Source organism: Electrona antarctica, assembly GCF_951216825.1.
Source record: "Electrona antarctica genome assembly, chromosome: 6".
In the NCBI taxonomy this organism is placed as follows: domain Eukaryota; kingdom Metazoa; phylum Chordata; class Actinopteri; order Myctophiformes; family Myctophidae; genus Electrona; species Electrona antarctica.
Window position 1 is genome coordinate 48,165,876 of NC_136811.1, and position 18,105 is coordinate 48,183,980.

The 18,105-nt window shown below is 43.8% G+C and overlaps 1 protein-coding gene across 3 annotated transcripts in view; it reads right to left on the minus strand.

The window, feature by feature from the left end:
• Positions 1–15,406: 15,406 nt before the first annotated feature.
• Positions 15,407–18,105, minus strand: part of LOC306924845 (uncharacterized protein) — a 28,946-nt gene continuing 26,247 nt past the window's right edge. For all 3 annotated transcript variants that reach the window (XM_079503512.1, XM_079503513.1, XM_079503514.1), the window contains 3 exons: positions 17,802–17,871; positions 17,346–17,641; positions 15,407–16,553 (listed from right to left, as the gene is read on the minus strand). In XM_079503512.1, coding sequence (XP_079359638.1) covers positions 16,483–16,553; positions 17,346–17,641; positions 17,802–17,871 — 437 coding nt within the window. In that variant the 3' untranslated portion in view covers positions 15,407–16,482. The remainder of the gene's footprint in view (positions 16,554–17,345; positions 17,642–17,801; positions 17,872–18,105) is intronic.

Consider the following 18,105-nt stretch of genomic DNA (forward strand, 5'->3'; position numbering starts at 1 on the left):
TGCTGCATGCCACAAATCCAGAGAAACGTCACAATAGGTGGGGAGCCAGTCACCCAATATTTGAGAGGACCTAGTGATGTCATGACATACTTTTTATTTGTGTTTTATCTATTCATTTGGTCAATAAGGTCCACAGAAAAACACTCCTTGGCCTACAAATGTGATGAGGTGGCTATGGCCGAATTTAGGCCAAGGTGTGTTTTTTGTGCAAAACTAATGCTTGGAATGGATTCAGAATCATGAAAACCCACTAGTTTGACATGTCAGCTGCTACTTAAAGCATGATGAAATTTGGAAATATTTGCCTATTACCATATATTGGTTGTCTATGCCTATGGTGTGGTTTACAAAAATGGCCATAACATTTTTCCGCGATGTTTCCGGCAGAGCAGACCTCTCATTCTGTGTACCTTAATGATCAAGTCAATAGATAAAACACAAATAAAAAGTATGTCATGACATCACAGGTTAATGTCTATTCCTTGAGCTTTTGGGCCTGTGGCTCCCCGGCTACAACAAGGAACGGAAGTGCAGCATTCACTCACCCAAGAACTAAAAACTTTGGATTAACGAGGAACATAATTCATGAAGCTTAAAAGAACAAAGTTCTCGGTGTTTACACATACACATACCGTCGCTGTTGGGTGGAAATGTCCTAAACGGTTTACTTTCAGGATTCAAATTCAAAAGTATAGCAAAAGTAGCAGATCTACATCCTCAAAATGCATCACAATGATCTTATAATGAATATAAACATAAGTGTGGATCAATCATTATATGAAGATATGTTGAAAATGTGTGAAGTGATCCTTCAAGCACCATTTTATAGCTACTTCAATCATTGTGTATAGATCGGCTATTTCAGCTGTTTTTGCAGTGTTTAAAAAAATGTTGAAGTAAATAGTTGAAAGTAAGGGTTGTATAGTTTTAGTTTTCACAGAAAGAACATCCGTGGCAGACACTTTCCAACACACTTCCACTCGCTGGCATTTCAGAGACAGACTGCTAATGGACCATTAAGCCCTACAACAATAGAGGTAACGATGAAAATCCTGATTGTTTCACTTTAAGCCATTCAGGCCTGACGTCGACAATTTTCTGAAAGATTTGAGGCACATTTTAACGATTTTTCAAAAATAGCAGACCTACAAGTTCATAGCGCGCCACTCGGTGGCGCACTATGAGCTTGTAGATCTGCTATTTTTCAATAGCTAAAGTATAACATAATGCTTGAAACACCAAATGGGGTTCCCACCCAGAATGGGCTAAGAGTAGTGCCAATGAAAATAAACACCTAATCTCTTTTCCATCACAGAATACAATGCTTTCTCTAATAATGACTATCGACTGCAGCGCTCAGAACATGATCTCAAGGGGCTCATTTCCTCACCCTGCACAGCACGTCCACTCCCTGATGACCTGCTGTATAACTTCAACCCCTGATATTCATGAAGCGCCCTGTGCACCGCTCCCATAGTCACATCCCTGGGCCTGACAGCCCATCACATGACAATAGGCGGCGGTATTATGCCGGAAATAACCTTGACTTCTCTTTTGGAATGGTGATTAGACTTTGGAGTGGAACTTTAGCTGGTGTTTCTCGAGAAGAACGGTCAAAATGCTCATGGCAAAAAAAAAAATAATCCCGGCTCTTTTTATGTGCGGGTAAGAAAGGCTCAATCTCTCTCTCTCAATCCGCAATCACACCTCCGCACTCTGCGGGGGCAAAGAGCAAGGAGGAGGGGGCAGCGGAGGTATAGGCGCTAGCCCCCCAAAAAAGGGATTTACAGTTCAGAAAAGACAGGCGGCTCAAAAGCAGAGCGGAGCCATTGTCAGAGAGTAATTCCATTTCATGAATAAGCGCTTGACTGCTTACAGTGACAGCCTGGTCCTTGTGCTGCTGTCTCCTCGGCTGGCACCGCGCCCTGACACCAGCCAATGACAGAATGTCATTTCCACCGGCCAGGAGGACAGAGCGTATGTGCACACGGTGAAAAGCAGCGAGTTTTAATTTAACCCAGAGAGTGGTAGGAATTGGAACCCCAGAGTTAAATGAAAACGGAGGATTTCTACTGTGCAACAAGCAGAATCTGTGCCGACCCTGACGGGCATCCAAAAGGGAATGTAATGGGATTGGATCGCGTGAGGTCAAATTCTCCATTGTGGCGGGGACTGGGAGCCATTTTGGGACACGCTCAGGGTGGGAGACAAATGTTGAGGTTAGATTTCTAGGGCAAACCGATGGGTAGAATTTGTGATTCCCACGGCCGTCGCTATCAGAGAGTATCAGCGGCTATTCTTTGCAGCAGCTATAGCTCAGGGCCCACACAAAATAAGAATAAAGCAATAACACAGTCTAGTGGTTCTCAGCCAAGTTCCAAGTTCATAATGTCAAGTTTATGTTTACCAACATTTTCATTTTCCTCCAAATGGCTGACAAGTAAAGTGTTGAATGGACTGAGGTGTTAACACACTGGTGCAACTATCTGCTCTGTGTCCCGACTTTCTCAGCTGGCATAGAGCGCACTCGCGCACGCGCGCACACACACACACACACACACACACACACACACACACACACACACACACACACACACACACACACACACACACACACACACACACACACACACACACACACACACACACTGTACATTAATTCACACATATAATTTACACACAAACACACAACAATCAGTGACAAACAAATACTGTATTTATTGCATATACTGTAGCTAAAGCTATAATTGTCATGGTCGGGCAGAAACCTTATAAATCCAAAAAAGATTAACCACCATCCTGTGCTGGAAATCTTTTCAATAAATAAAATCAGTGTTCCAATGGATCCAATGAACCGATTATTTAGTCACAAGCTTTTGTTATATTTTATAATTACCGTACTCACTCACAAATGCTGCGGTATAAAGACAGACTGAAAATATATACCGGTAGCCTAAGTAGGAAATACAATCTCACATGCGGTAGCCCCTCCCCAAACTGCTTTGGTCCAATCACAGATAAGCATAACATGGGTTAAACAAACCTCTCCACCAATAGTATTCCTATATGATGAAACATTGTTTTAAAAAATAAATGCCACGCACATATTTTTCTAGTACAATTACAATTTACAATTTAGGCATTTAGCAGACGCTCTTAATCCAGAGCGACTTACAATAAGCAAGAACAAAAGCATGGGAATACATCACATATGTAAAAAGCATTTATCGCGAAACATGCGTAAGCTAAGAACGTGACTAGAACATATCTATATAATGACACTATACATATAAACTATAACTAGAACATATCTATATAATGACACTATACATATAAACTACACATATATGCTATACTATGCTGTACATATATACTATGAAGTGCTATGACTACTATACACTATATACTATGAAGTGCTATGACTACATACAATGCACTTATTGTGCTGTCTACATGACATGCTATAAGTCTGTTTCAAATGCTATATAAGTCTAAGAAGTGCTGTCTAAGGGGGGTAGGGTAAGTGCTATGGGCCATGATGGAGTCTGAAAAGGTGGGTTTTCAGACTACGGCGGAAGATCGGGAGTGATGCTGCAGTTCTGATTGCAACGGGAAGTGCATTCCACAGTTTTGGGGCCAGAAGGGAGAAGAGTTTGGGACGTGTGGAGCGTTGTCCCGGCGTTTTTAGTGAGGGTACTTCCAGCTTCCCTGCGTTGGCTGATCTGAGTGCGCGGGAGGGTTTGTAGGGTTCAATCATGCTGGCAAGATATGGGGGAGCCATACCTTTGGTTGCTTTAAATGCCAACATCAGAGTTTTGTATTCTGTGCGGGCAGCGACCGGGAGCCAGTGCAGGGAGCGGAGCAGGGGGGAGACATGTGAGAATTTTGGCTGGTTGAAGACCAAGCGAGCTGCGGCATTTTGGATCAGTTGGAGAGGCTTCAGTGCACATGCCGGTAGGCCAGTAAGGAGAGAGTTACAATAGTCAAGTTTTGACAGGACTGTTGTCTGGATTAGGAGCTGGGATGATTCCTGGGTGAGGAACGGTCTAATTCGTCGTATGTTATAGAGTGTGAACCTACAGGATCGAGTGACAGCTGTGATGTGAGTTTTGAACGAGAGCTGACTGTCCAGGACAACACCAAGGTTCCTGGCTGTTGGGACAGACGTTACCAGGGCGTTGTCTACGGAAATAGTTAGCTCCCGCATCGGGCAGGACTTAGCTGGGAAGAAGAGAAGCTCAGTCTTGTCTGGGTTCAGCTTGAGGTGGTTGGAGGACATCCACTGTGAGATGTCAGCCAGGCAAGCAGTGATGCGCTCTTCCACCTGGGTGGCAGAGGGGGGGAAGGATAGAAACAGTTGTGTGTCATCGGCATAACAGTGATAGGATATATTGTGAGCAGAGATGATAGTGCCAAGGGATTTTGTGTACAGTGAGAAAAGGAGGGGACCAAGTACAGATCCCTGTGGGACCCCAGTTTGGAGGGTTCGGGGGGATGATAACAGACCTTTCCAGGAGACCTGGTAGGTCCGGTCGGTGAGGTAAGAGGAGAACCACTTTAGTGCCGTCCCGCCGATGCCTAGATCCGCTAGGGTGTCTAGGAGCAGCTGGTGGTTCACTGTGTCAAATGCTGCTGATAGGTCTAGGAGAATCAGGACTGCGGAGTGGGAAGCAGCCTGGGCAGCATGTAGTGCTTCTGTGACTGCCAGCAGGGCAGTTTCTGTGGAGTGGGCCTTTTTGAATCCGGACTGGTTGGGATCCAGCAGGTTGTTATGTGAGAGATGGAGAGAGAGCTGGTTGGAGACAACACGTTCAATGCTTTTTGATAGAAATGAAAGGAGTGATACCGGTCTGTAGTTCTTGACATCTGAGGGGTCAAGGGTTGGTTTCTTGAGGAGTGGTGTTACTCTGGCTGACTTGAGGGCAGATGGGACGCAGCCTGAGGTTACTGAGGTGTTGATGATGGAGGTGATGAAGGGGAGCAGATCAGGTGCGATGGTCTGGAAGATTGGAGACGGGACAGGGTCGAGAGGACAGGTGGTAGGTCTAGTGGAAGTCACTAGTTGTAGGACCTCGTCTGGGGAAAGAGGAGAGAAGGAGGACATACATGGTGTGTTGGGGTTAGTGTTGGTTGAGTCAGATGCCACTTTATGGGGGAGAGGGGGGAAGGAGCTGCTGATATCGTCAACCTTCTTCTCGAAGTAGTTGACAAAAACATCAGCAGTGAGGGATGAAGGTTGGGTGGGGGGAGGGGGCTTAAGGAGGGAGGAGAAAGTGGAGAAGAGCTTCCTTGGGTTAGAAGTACAGGATTGGATTTTGGTGTGGTAGAAAGAGGTTTTAGCAGTGGTACATATGGCAGGCCTTGCTGACGGATTTGGAAGAGATTTTGAAGGTCTGTTTCCAGAGGAAAAATAAAGGGAAGCTCCGCACACTCAGATCTGCGCACAATCAATATATTTATTTAGCAAGCTTTCGGTCTACTGACCTTCTTCAGGCCTGGAAGGTCTGTTTCCAAAAAATGAACCAGTATTTAATGTGTAAAATCCATGATATTTACATTGGAATGAATGAGCCTGTCTGGAAAGTGTCCAAGTGGGAGAGGGCGGGGCTTAGCTAAAGTTTCATTTCACCAAAATGCTACGTCGTATGCTAGCTATGTGTGTTTGTTTTCACATCCTGAGCGGGTTGCATCGGTTGCATTTTACATAATCATTTCAGGTTACCAATGGTACACAGACAATAGGCATGCTTGAAACATGGATGTATATGATTTAACAGAAGCTCATTGCTCAACACACTTACTTTCTGTACTGGTCTGATCCTCCTAAAAGAGTCACACATGACTCCAGGTCTCCTTTTATAGGGAGGGGAAAAAGGTAGCTCAAGAATTAATAATGTTAATTCAAGCATGCTTGAATTAGGCATGCAAGTCTATTGTTTACCTTTTCCGTGAATTACCTTTTTTAATCTATTTACTCTATTTTTCCAAATGCATATTAATTATATTAAAATGATAACATTATAATCTGCAATTATAATGTGATACCATTTTTGTCTACTCTTTCTGCGTCTCAGAAGAGGGCTGTGGGCAGTTCAGAAACTCGCCTACTAGCTTCTACCTATTTTATTATTATGCAAGAACAATGGCGTCTATTTATAGCATGCTAACCTTTCAGGAACAGAAAGCCTGCAGTTTCTATTATCTTGGATTCCCCATTGATGATGTCACTGGTGGGCGGATTTCTGAATTGAAGTCTGAACTGGGTGAAGTCATGGGTGCAGTCGGGCTTTAATACTTTTCATTGGTTAAATATTTATTTTAAAAAACACACACACATTTGACCACTTTCAATTTAAAAAATAGCCAATCAATAAGTTCAATCAATGCGTCACATCATTGCTACTTTTGTGCGACACCCAACAAGTAAGGCCATTGATTTATGGAAAAAAGCAGAAATATAGAAATATGGAGATACAAGGCTGAACGGCGTGCCGCTGAAGATGCAAGCCAGGGGCCCGTGATGAGAATGGACGCCTTAATGTTTTGGAGCCGGCCGAGGCGAGGGGCCGAGTGAGCGGGAACGGAATGCAGGCGGGACGCGGCAGGCGGACGCGGGCCTAACCGGGAGAGACAGCTCCCTCTTTTTAAAAGAGACGGTAAGACTTCATGCATTAAGCATGAGCTGCCTGCCTGTGTTCCACCAGTCACGGTGCTGCGCTGCGCTGGCGCGACAACACCTTCACACACCGGGTGCATGTGTTTGGTCAGACGTACTAACAGTTCTACAGTCAGGATTCCGACACTCTACCCAAAACCCAACCCTAAACCTAACCTCACTGGAAGCCACGGGTTAGTTTTAACCTGCCACGGGTTAGCTGTAACCTGCCACACATGTCGGGAGCCACGGGTTAGTTTTAACCTTCCACGGGTTAGCTGTAACCTGCCACACATGTCGGGAGCCACGGGTTCGTTTTAACCTGCCACGGGTTAGCTGTAACCTGCCACACATGTCGGGAGCCACGGGTTAGTTTTAACCTTCCACGGGTTAGCTGTAACCTGCCACACATGTCGGGAGCCACGGGTTCGTTTTAACCTGCCACGGGTTAGCTGTAACCTGCCACACATGTCGGGAGCCACGGGTTAATTTTAACCCACCATGGGTTAGTTTTAACCTGCCACACATGTCGGGAGCCACGGGTTAGTTTTAACCCACCATGGGTTAGTTTTAACCTGCCGCACGTGTCGGGAGCCACGGTGAGTTTTAACCCGACCACGGATTAGTTGTAACCGGCCAATAATGCCTGTCGGAACGTTAGGCCTATGTCGAACATATGCACCCCCACACACTGGTGGAAGAAGTCGGCCTACTCAGATGTGTTACTTAAAGCAGCACTATGTAACTTTCCTCTTCTACTCCACTCCTATAGTGCTGACATTTTTTACCACTAAGCTAATAGAGCCAATACTGTACCTATAGCTTGTTCATAGGATAACTTGAATCGTGAGACATGACCTTTGACATGAAAATGCCCCAATAGAAGAGCAAGGAGACTAAATACAACCACCCCGATTGTATAAGTTATATTGTATTAATGCCCTACTTGATCATATTACAACAGGGGTGGGCAACTGGCGGCCCGGGGGCCACATGCGGCCCCCACCTTCACTTAATGTGGCCCTCAGGTTAATGTCAGAATACTGATATAGTGTTGGTCTCAGCTGTTACAATTCCACAACATGCAAACATGACCCACTGTAATTACTTACAGTCTAAATTTGTAGCTCAATGCTCAACACAAGTATAATTAAAGGCATTTGAAATTACATCAAAAATGTAAATTTTCAGGATTCCAATTCAAAAATAGCAAAAAATAATTCAAGATTTCAATTCGAATAATAGCAAAAATAGCCGATCTACAAGCTCAAAACGCATCGCGTTTTGGGCTTGTAGATCGGCTATTTTTTTTGCTACGACAGTAATATATGGCCCTAGGGAGTGAGTGTGGAAATATAGTGGCCCTCTCCATCGTCAAAGTTGCCCACCCCTGTATTACAATGTCACACAAAAGCATCAAAAGTATAGCAGATCCACAAGCCGGAAATGCAGCGCGAAGCCACTGCCCTGAGCTCATCATTGGCGGGAGAAGCACGGCCGGTGTGGAGCGGGTGACAACATGACATAGTGTGTGCGCTCCACAACGTGTCCTAGTGCCTGTTGGATAATGGGTTATTTTAAGGCACAGAGATGAATCTTTCACATCATTAAGTTGTGGGAGGGGGGGGGGGTGTCTTTCCAAGTGGCTAGCGGGCAAGGGGGAGGGCCCGCCCCCTCCCACATGCACAAATGAGGAACGTGACGGGTATAGCCCGAGAGGCGACATTTCAGTAACAGAGAGAGAGAGAGAGAGAGAGAGAGAGAGAGAGAGAGGGAGATTGAATGTGACCGCTGACTAATTGTAATGTAGGCTACTACATTACATACCATGCACTGTACATACCATGCAAAAAAAGAAAAAAAAGGTCTGGCTTTTTATAGGTACAGCTGGCTGACTGCACCACTGTGGGATGTTCTGGAGGCTTAAATATTACAACGTGCACGCAGTGGTATTATAATTATGTCGACTGTGTGTTTTGTGTCCTTGAGAAAGATGGGTGTATTAGATGGAGATGACTCCCCGTGGCTTTAATTAGAGTGTCATTGATTTCATTATGCATCTGTGAAGTGGCCCTGTGCCTTTTGGATCAGAGATTCATTCACATATATACTGTACTGTAGTATAGGCTATGTAGCCCATTCTGTTTTTCCCTGGAGACCCCCTTACATCTGACACAAGCTGATGACGGCCCCCTGGACCTTTTGTCAGGGTTCGGTGTGTGAGTGATTACCGCCTAACCAGTTTCCAACGCAGTGCTGGTTTGGAGGGTGGAGCCAGTGACAATCAGAGAAAGGGGAGACACCTGGTCATTGTCTCCTGAATCACTATAGACCATATTTACACGGCAGCCATCTTGCCATTATAGGAGAATTCCATGCTAGAAGGCTTTCTTACCTTTCTTTGTAATTGTTACGTTCCCACCAAAGAGGTCCAGGTGTTATTTTGTGCAAAAGCGCATTATTGGCTACCATAAGCCCTCAATGAATTGAATTGAATTGCATTGAATTGAATGGGGCATTGGGGTGTTGTGCTAATACGTTTTTTCCATCGCTCAAAAATCAATTTTTTTTGTATATATATATATCCTCTCTTCATAATGTAAATAGTATCCCAAGCGGCACACTTTACTTATTTCGATGGAAATAAGCGAATTAGCACAAAAACCCAACCCCATTGAGGGCTTATATTAGGGGAAATAGCCAATAATGCACTTTTGCACAAAATAACACCTGGACCTCTTTGGTGGGGACGTAACAACTACAAATAAAGGTAAGAAAGCCTTCTAACATGGAATTCTCCTTTAAGTTGAAAATGCCACCCTGCTTTTTCAATGCAAAATGCCAACATGGCTGCCATGTGAATAATGGACTATTGACGAATCCATGCCCTGTAGGCCAGGTGTATAGACAATCAATGCTGAGGTGTCAAGCTGTGATCAATGTGACACCTCAGCTATGGCTGCACCCAGGGCATCCCTCCTATAGACGAATCCACAGAGGCGTGCCGTGCCCTGGGCGCTGCCATTACTGAGGTGTAATCAACACTTTATAGCTACACCTGGTCAACAGGGCACATACTGCTCCATGGATGCAGGATCCTGTTGGTGCTGTGGTGTCACATTGAGAGCAGCTTGACACCACAGCACTGATTGCACTAGTGGCCACACAGGAGAGTACGTACTTCTGTTTGTTGAAACCCTCAGCAGCACATTTCCCTGCCAATATGAGTTGGAAACAATTTGCTTTGCTTTGGTTTATTGATTAAATAAAAAAAACACTTTTTGCATAACCTCTGTGTGGTTTCCCCTTTTTTGTCGTGGCAGCGGTGGCCGAACGGATTGCGGAGCGGTCTTGATACCGGAAGGTCGCCAGTTCGAATCCGCGGTCCGACACGTTAAAATTACCACCGCTGAAGTGCCCTTGAGCAAGGCATTGAACCACTACCATGAAATGTTCTATGAGCAGGGCCTGGCTGGAAACAAGTTCTTGAGCTTAGCCCAGATACCCTGGGTAAATATAGTAGCTTTGCTTTGGAGCCCGGCCATAACACCCGCACGCACGCACGTAGTTTGAAGATGTACGCAAGCGTAGTTTGAAGATTCACGCGATCGACGTTGAGCGTCACAGCTTGAAAGTAACGGGAAAGACCGACCTGGATGGCCAGGTCCATTGTGTTGACCTGCTAAGTAGCCTACTATACCGTATAGGTGTCATGTTCTGTCTGAGGTAGCATAGTCTAAAGAGTTGGATAACAGTGGCTGATGGATTCACGAAATAATTGAATTGCAGAGGTGACATGCATAATTATATGCCAACACTAAAGTTTGCCCATTATGCAAGTAAATAGAATACAATTTGATATAGGAGCAAAGCAAAGCAAAGTTACTATATTTACCCAGGGTAACTGGACTAAGCCTCAGATACTTGTTTACAGCCAGGCCCTACTCATAGAACATTTCATGGTAGTGGTTCAATGCCTTGCTCAAGGGCACTTCAGCGGTGGTAATTTTAACGTGCCGGTCCGGGGATACGAACTGGCGACCTTCCGGTATCAAGACCGCTCCGCAAACCGCTCGGCCACCGCTGCCACAAGTATATTGTGGGTTAATAAATAGGTCTACATTTAAGAGTTTATTTCAATCGGTGTTCGCACGTGCGTGCGACATAGCCCACTATAGTTACAAAATCCACAGCACATCGCTGCGTACCGCCCGAACCGCTGCACCACCCTGAGACGAGTCACTTCCATTCAGTGGGTCTATACATCAGTGTTTGTGGATTTGTATTATGTGACATTTTGATGATCTTTAAGAGGCGGGCGAGAGGGCTAAGAGGAATGAGCGCCGGGGAGGCGGGACGCGCCCCCGAGAGGAGCTTTGAATGCCCCGCGGAGCCATTCGTATTCCATATGTCAGTGATAAGAGGCGTCCTGTCACAGCACTTCATCCGCCACGTATAGTATTCACAACATCCCCGCTGACAGCGCTGGCTTCTTCACATGGGGTGATCAGTGCCGCGCTGCCAGAGCGTGCGGGCGATGATAACGGGAAGGAAGGCCCTTCTCATTCGGACTGTAGATTGTGTGTGTGTGTGTGTGTGTGTGTGTGTGTGTGTGTGCGTGTGTGTATTTTGAGTAAATATAATCAGACAGAGACAGACATTCAGATCACAGAAGACAGGTGTGTGAGGGGGAGTAAGAATGCCTGGTGTGGGTCATAAACATGGCCACGTGTCGATGTTTATAATGTCAGTGATTGAGATTGACAGTCCTATCATCGCGGTCGTTGTATGTCCGAAGCTGTACATTTTCATTAAATCAAACAAAGAAGAAAAACATCCCATGGCTCTAATTGAGTTTAATTATTTGTATTGGCTAACCATTTTCAATCTGACATCTCTATTTTGGAAATGTTTAAATGGAAAATGTAAAAAAAAATAGCAAGCATTTTAAATGTATAAGTTCACACAGTGTCACAACCCAACACGTTGTGACCTTGTGATTTTTGTTGTTTTTGAAAGGAAAACAGTATGGAATATCGAAACCTTGCTTGACAGCCAACTCACAGGACCATTTTGTAGGCTACTTAATTTGGCTACAAACAGTGACATTTGTAGCATTTGTGGTGTCCCCTATCAGGCCCTATGGGTGGAATCTTTTGGCTGTGCATCGTATAGAGGCGTCTCGATGCGTGATTCAAATTTGGGGCAGATCGGATGCTGCGTTCAGAACCTTTCACCATTGTTTGGTGCGGAAAGTAAAGTAGCTCTGTCAAATTTGTACGTGACTTAAAGTAATACGGTACTTGCTTTATAAGATACTTAAGTACTTAAGTAGTCAAAAGTACATGCTTAACAGACTTAAACAGAATTTTCAAAAAGATCAATGCTAGTGAACATAACAGATCTACAAGCTAACACCGCCTTGCATCGTGACGTGGTGTGATGTTTTAGATCTGCTATTTTCACTATAGGAAATACGGCTTAAGTTGATCGTGTACATTTTTCCTTCCTAGAAATGTACAGGAGTCAAAAGTACGATATATGCCGTTGAAATGTAATTCAGTGATAGTATCCAAAAATACAAATATTCAAGTATACAGACTCAAAAGATGAACCACATTACTCATGTAAATAAATGTCCGCCACTGTTCCTTTCTAATCAGGTGCAGTGGAATGCACGGTACTTTATATTGTCCAAATAAGTTGCAAAGATGCAGTATTTCTTCTCGATCCATCTTGATACCAGTATTAAAACATTGTAAGCTAAGTGGCAGCAACAGTACATCATTAGCTACTCTCTCTCTCTTCAGAGCCCGAGGAGAGGCAGATAAATCAACATGTTATAGCTCCCGGGGGGCTCATGGATCACACCGGGTTCTGCACTGAGAAATTGAAGGCTTTCTAATGGGCCACCCAGCAGAAACATATCGCTGGATCTGGTGGGAAGGTGTGTCCTAGTTTGGATTATATCTCTTGTCAGATGGCAGCTGATGGAACATGTACAGACTCACAAACGCAAGAGTACTACTGTGTACCAGCGGTTCTCAAACATTTTCATGTCAAGGACCCCCAAATTGGAACCCCATCTGCAAAGATTGTGTGCCACCTCCACAAAAGAAGATTTTGATTTTCAAGATTTTTCGAAAATGCTCACAAAACGCTCAGTTTATACACAAGCTTGTGTATAAACTGAGCATGACATAATATATTAACTCATTTTGCTGCATGGTTACCCCTGGGAACCCCCTCCAAGGACCACCATGGGGGCCCCCAGACCCCACTTTGAGAAACACTGACCTAAACCAACAAATACTCGACAAAATGACGACATTCAGATTTAAGAATACTAAATAAAAAGTGTTTGTTTGTGTGTGTGCGCATATGTGCTTGTCAGAATGTGACAGGGTTAAAAGCTATAGCAGGAATTCTGCACTTAGAGAGCCCCGATTTATCATTAGACACCCGTGGAGCATTTGTCAGCAACATGCTACATGCACTGGAAGAACAGGTGACGCTCTGTCACTTGAATTTTAACGAGGTACCCTCGCCACTTCTCTTTACTCTGAGCACTGTGTCCTTGATGTCAATGCTGTGCTTTGCATGGGGGAGAGAGAGGAAAAAAGGAAAACGCCTTTCGATTTACCATACCTGCATGTAACCTTTTAAACGGACATGTCCACATGTGTGACTGTGATGGATAGCCACATGGTTCTGTCACGCTGGGAGTGCACCTGTACCGATAGGACCTCCTGTTCATCAATCTGCTTTACAAATCGGGAGATGCATATCGGCGCTCTGAAGGGCGATGAGCCCCCATGGACAGGACTCTAAAGATCCCTGTGACACGTTGTTCAGCGCTAATGGGCTGTCCGGTTCTTTTCAACCAGCCAGGCACCCCCTGCCTATACCTCTCCTGCTATATCACGAGCTCTGTACGGCTTGGCTGCATGATTACTGTGCGGCTGCAACTCCTGAGTGCTGGGTGCTGAGTGCTGAGTGCCCCTAACAAAGACATCGCCATTTCTTGTGGTAACATCAAAGTCAAAGCCTTCCGGATCCACCAAGCACTTAAGGGAATGTGCTTTATCCTTGGCCAGAAAGAAAAAAAAATAGAATGAAGAGAAATTATTGCCATCTAGATGACGTTCAAACTTTAAATTGTGCCTCTGCCTTGTTGGTCGGATATGTCTTTCATCTATAATTCTTTTCATCTCGGGTATGGTCACGGTGCCCTTATTTCAGCCTTGGTGAGTCAATCTATAAATCCACCAGCCAAGAGGTCACCTACGGACGTACATTAAGTTATGCTCCAGCCTCAGTGTTTTGTATGAACGACTTCAATGGAGAGACGCAGCCAGAGGTCAACCTGTATTCACACTATGCACCCTTTCAGGTGTTTGCTATTACTCACAGTCCCGTCACACACCGTTGTAAATTTGTACGCTCAAATGAACTTGTACAGCATGTGCATGCTGTATGTGTATTGATTGTACCTACATGAATGACTTTCTGATGTTGTACATGTACTGTATAGTGTCTGTGATTGTGTGTGCTTGTGTGTACTGCGCGTGTACTGTACATCTACCTGATCTGCCGTCATTAGCTGCTGTGTAATCTGAGTTCCCAGGTGCTGTGTGCATGGGACCTGCCTAAGTGTGTCTGTATGTGTGTGCGTGCATACGTGCGTCAAGTGATCTAAAAAACACACACTGTATATCCATATCATCAAGACTATGAAAACTATGTTCTCACCACTGCGTCTGTCTGTTAAATTAATCTCAGGCACCGCTGGACCTATCGGTGCGTGCATATCTTTGGTCCGACGTACTAACAGTCCGACACACAATAGTCCTACACCCTACCCTAAACCCTATACCCCAAACCCTAACCGCACGCGGAAGCCACGGGTGAGTCTTAACCGGCCACGCATATGTCTTAACTGGCCACGCATGTCGGACTGTTAGTACGTCGGACCAATGTACCCCTTTTCCGTGTGAAACTTTACATGCACTCCCAGGAGGCCATGGAAGAATCCGCCCCAACTGTTTAAAATTGGCCTCAAGGTGCCATTATAGCAGCCTTATATGACCAGGTAGGAGCTGTAATCACTTTCTGGCATGAGAAAAACTGTTTTTTGTGGCAGTAATGGCAATTTACTGGTGTGATTTGGCTATGTTTGAAATATAACCGTCAATAATTAAATCATGTAATTTCTAGGCAGAAACAAGCTTTGAGTTACCAAATTAGTGACGTCTCTATTGGGGCCAGATTTCAACCAACATAAATTCTGCCCACTAAGACGTCCCTCGATGAATCAGAGAGTCAAATCGAGGCCAGATCAACTTAAGTGATATCATAACTAGTCAGATCTAGCCCAGAATAAGCTATATTATTTCAACTGGTGTAGATGTCCTGGAAATGACGTACAGATCATCCCCATATGGGCTGTGATCTGCCCTAGTCCTGAACATCACCGGGGGGACGTCATCATCATTTGGCTTGCTGCAGAGGAAAAAAGCTTTTTGGCATATATGGTATTTTACAGGAATAACCACTGGTACTCTAACAACCTAACCGCAGATCGTCAAATAAGGTCAACATACCAATGGTGTCCATCAAATCGGTCTCAAGATATTATTTCATCCTTTTCTATAAAGAGGGATTTTAGTCACATCTATAGAAGCCCATTTGATAGGCAATTGTGGGGAAGAACACGCACACACACACACACACAAATATGTCTTGGATTTTAATTAGCTCAACATTGGGAAATGCAGAAGTTTCAAACTACTTCAACTGAACATGACACAAAACTGATGAGTGGCATCCTACACATTAAATATTTGGCGGAGAACTATACGAACATCCTGGCTCTGGTGTAAAATGTCAAACTACAACTGTGCATTGTTAAGAGAAAACTGAGAACACGTTGATGTTCTAAAAGCAAACTTAAACAGGTACAGAAGGTGTGATTGATAGTGTTGCCAATATATATATGAAATCAAACAAACGACTAATTGGAGATACAAGGTTTTTGCCCAACAGCGACGATATACTGAACAAATATAGCATAGAACTGACATGCTTTCCATCTCTGACGGTATCTCTGTCCTGAATAAAACCTTCCCAAAATTTTCTGGATCAGGGCCCACTTGTAAATCCCTAAATTGTGCATGTGCATTTTCAGAGCACGGTTGTGTTTCGGCTTTGATCAATGAAACTAACATAGTATACTTTAACTTCCTATTATCTGTATCACAATGAACTCTCATTTTTATCTTCAAAACTCAAGGTTTTCAAGATAAAATACCATGACATCAATTTATTCTTTAGATTAATGTTATATTATCAATAACATATAGATTTATTTTTTGCCAATTTTTGCAATATCCTCACAGCCCAGAATCGGTGACATAGAATACAACTGTAGGCCTACTTCTACTTCCACAAACATTCACAGACACAAACAAACAAAAACAACCTCCCCAGTACAAAGGTTCTCAAGGCGGCGTGAGGGACAATTTCCATCAGTGTTCAAAATGTTCTGAATGAAATGTTAATGTTTTGCAAATCAATTAGAGGGCCCACTTGCAGTATCCTCACGGACCATGCCACCAGTTGAGAACCACTGTTCTACATCAACACTACTACACAATTTGAAACCCAACATGGTTGTCATGTCAGGTCCAAATCCAAAACACCCCCATTCTTCACCTTCCAATGAGAGCTGCAGGGAGGAGAGAACAAACTGGTCCTTAATTTGATTGTCTGTTTCAAGGAAGCTGGTTGGAGGAATTCTGTCATGGCCCTCCAATCCAAAGTTGCAGTCATGGCTGTGTGCAGTGTGTGGTGAGGACAGGTTTCATGACTCCAGCCAATGGCAGCAGGAGACACTCCGCTAAGGAAGTCAGAGGAGGGATGAGAGGTCAAAGTCAGGCATGGAAGGTGTCACCTGGCTCCCAATCCCATATGCTTCTGTTTATAAGAGTTAGGGGTGTGCAAAACAAAGTGAGAGAAAGATTTATGTAAGAGTTCTTTGAGACTAAAAGTGAACAATGACAATACTCAAATTGAGATGTGGCAACTAAGATAGCATTGGCTACAGCAAGATTACTTCAGATGTGATGATTCCTTTATTGGATCAGTCTGAATACTGTAGGAATTAATTATTCAAGATGCTTTATTGTAACAATCCATCATACAGTAAGTATAAGAGAGTGAAATTACTGGGTTCCAGCTCCTGGTCATTGAAGTAACGTGAGAATACAACAATAGAAACAACAGTAGAAGTAGAATTAAAATGGAATACTATAATAATTTCACAATGTAAAGCCCAAATCACACCAGTTGCAACTCAAAACAATTTGAAGGTCAACCACACCAATGAAACTCCTTTGCAAACTCCAGTTGCAAGGAGTTGCATTGGTGTGGTTGACCTTAAAACTGTTTGTGTATGTATGTCATTCATATTATACAGTGTAAATTAATATATTAAAATAATATTATTAATATAAAGCACCAAGTGGCTGTGCATGATGTGTTTAAATAATATAAATATGTATGTTTGTAAGGTGTGTGTGTGTGTGTGTGTGCGTCCATACATGTCTGTCTTAATAAAATGTGCATACTGTACGTCATAGTTGTTTGACTGTTGTGTGTGATTCCATCAAGTAAAGACGTGTACAACTACCTGTGTCACCACCTAAGACAGAAGAAGATGGGTGGTGTTGGGAGGTCTCTGTCACTTCCTGGGTGCATGTAGAGGTTGTGGATGTGGGGGGCAGCATGAGGTCAGAATTTAATTCATCAGTGGATGTGGGGGGCAGCATGATGTCAGAATTTAATTCATCAATGGATGTTGGGGGCAGCATGAGGTCAGAATTGGGATTGGAGGAACTATGTCCAATCACAGGCCTCCAGAAGACAGAGTTGTCCTCAGTTCGGGTCTTCTTCTCAGCAGGGCCTTCATCGGTTTTTAACTGTAGACTAGCAGAATATTGCACAATACAGCACATATTATCTTCTACACAACATGTAATCAATGTAACACTGGATATTGCCGCGTTAACAGCATTTGAGCAATTAGCAACGTGATGATTAGTGACTGAAAATAGGATGTTGTGTAATTATGTAAGAAATAAATTACCTACTGCAGGAAGCAACTCTGGGTTCAACAGTGGTTCCATCAACCTCCTTATCCTGCACTGCATCCTCACCTGAAGGACACATCAAGGTCATTATCAAGGTCACCTCTGTAGGCATTTTTAAAGCACAAGTTTTTAAAGCATCCGAACGTTTTGGGCCGATCAAATAATTAGAAAGAAGAAAAAAAGGGCAGGGTACAACACTTGTATTTGTTTTTCTTCTTTCGGCCCAAAACATTGTATTTATTGTCATGATTTGTCACAACAAGAGTTGTGTAAATTAAGATGAGAAACAATTATGTTTAA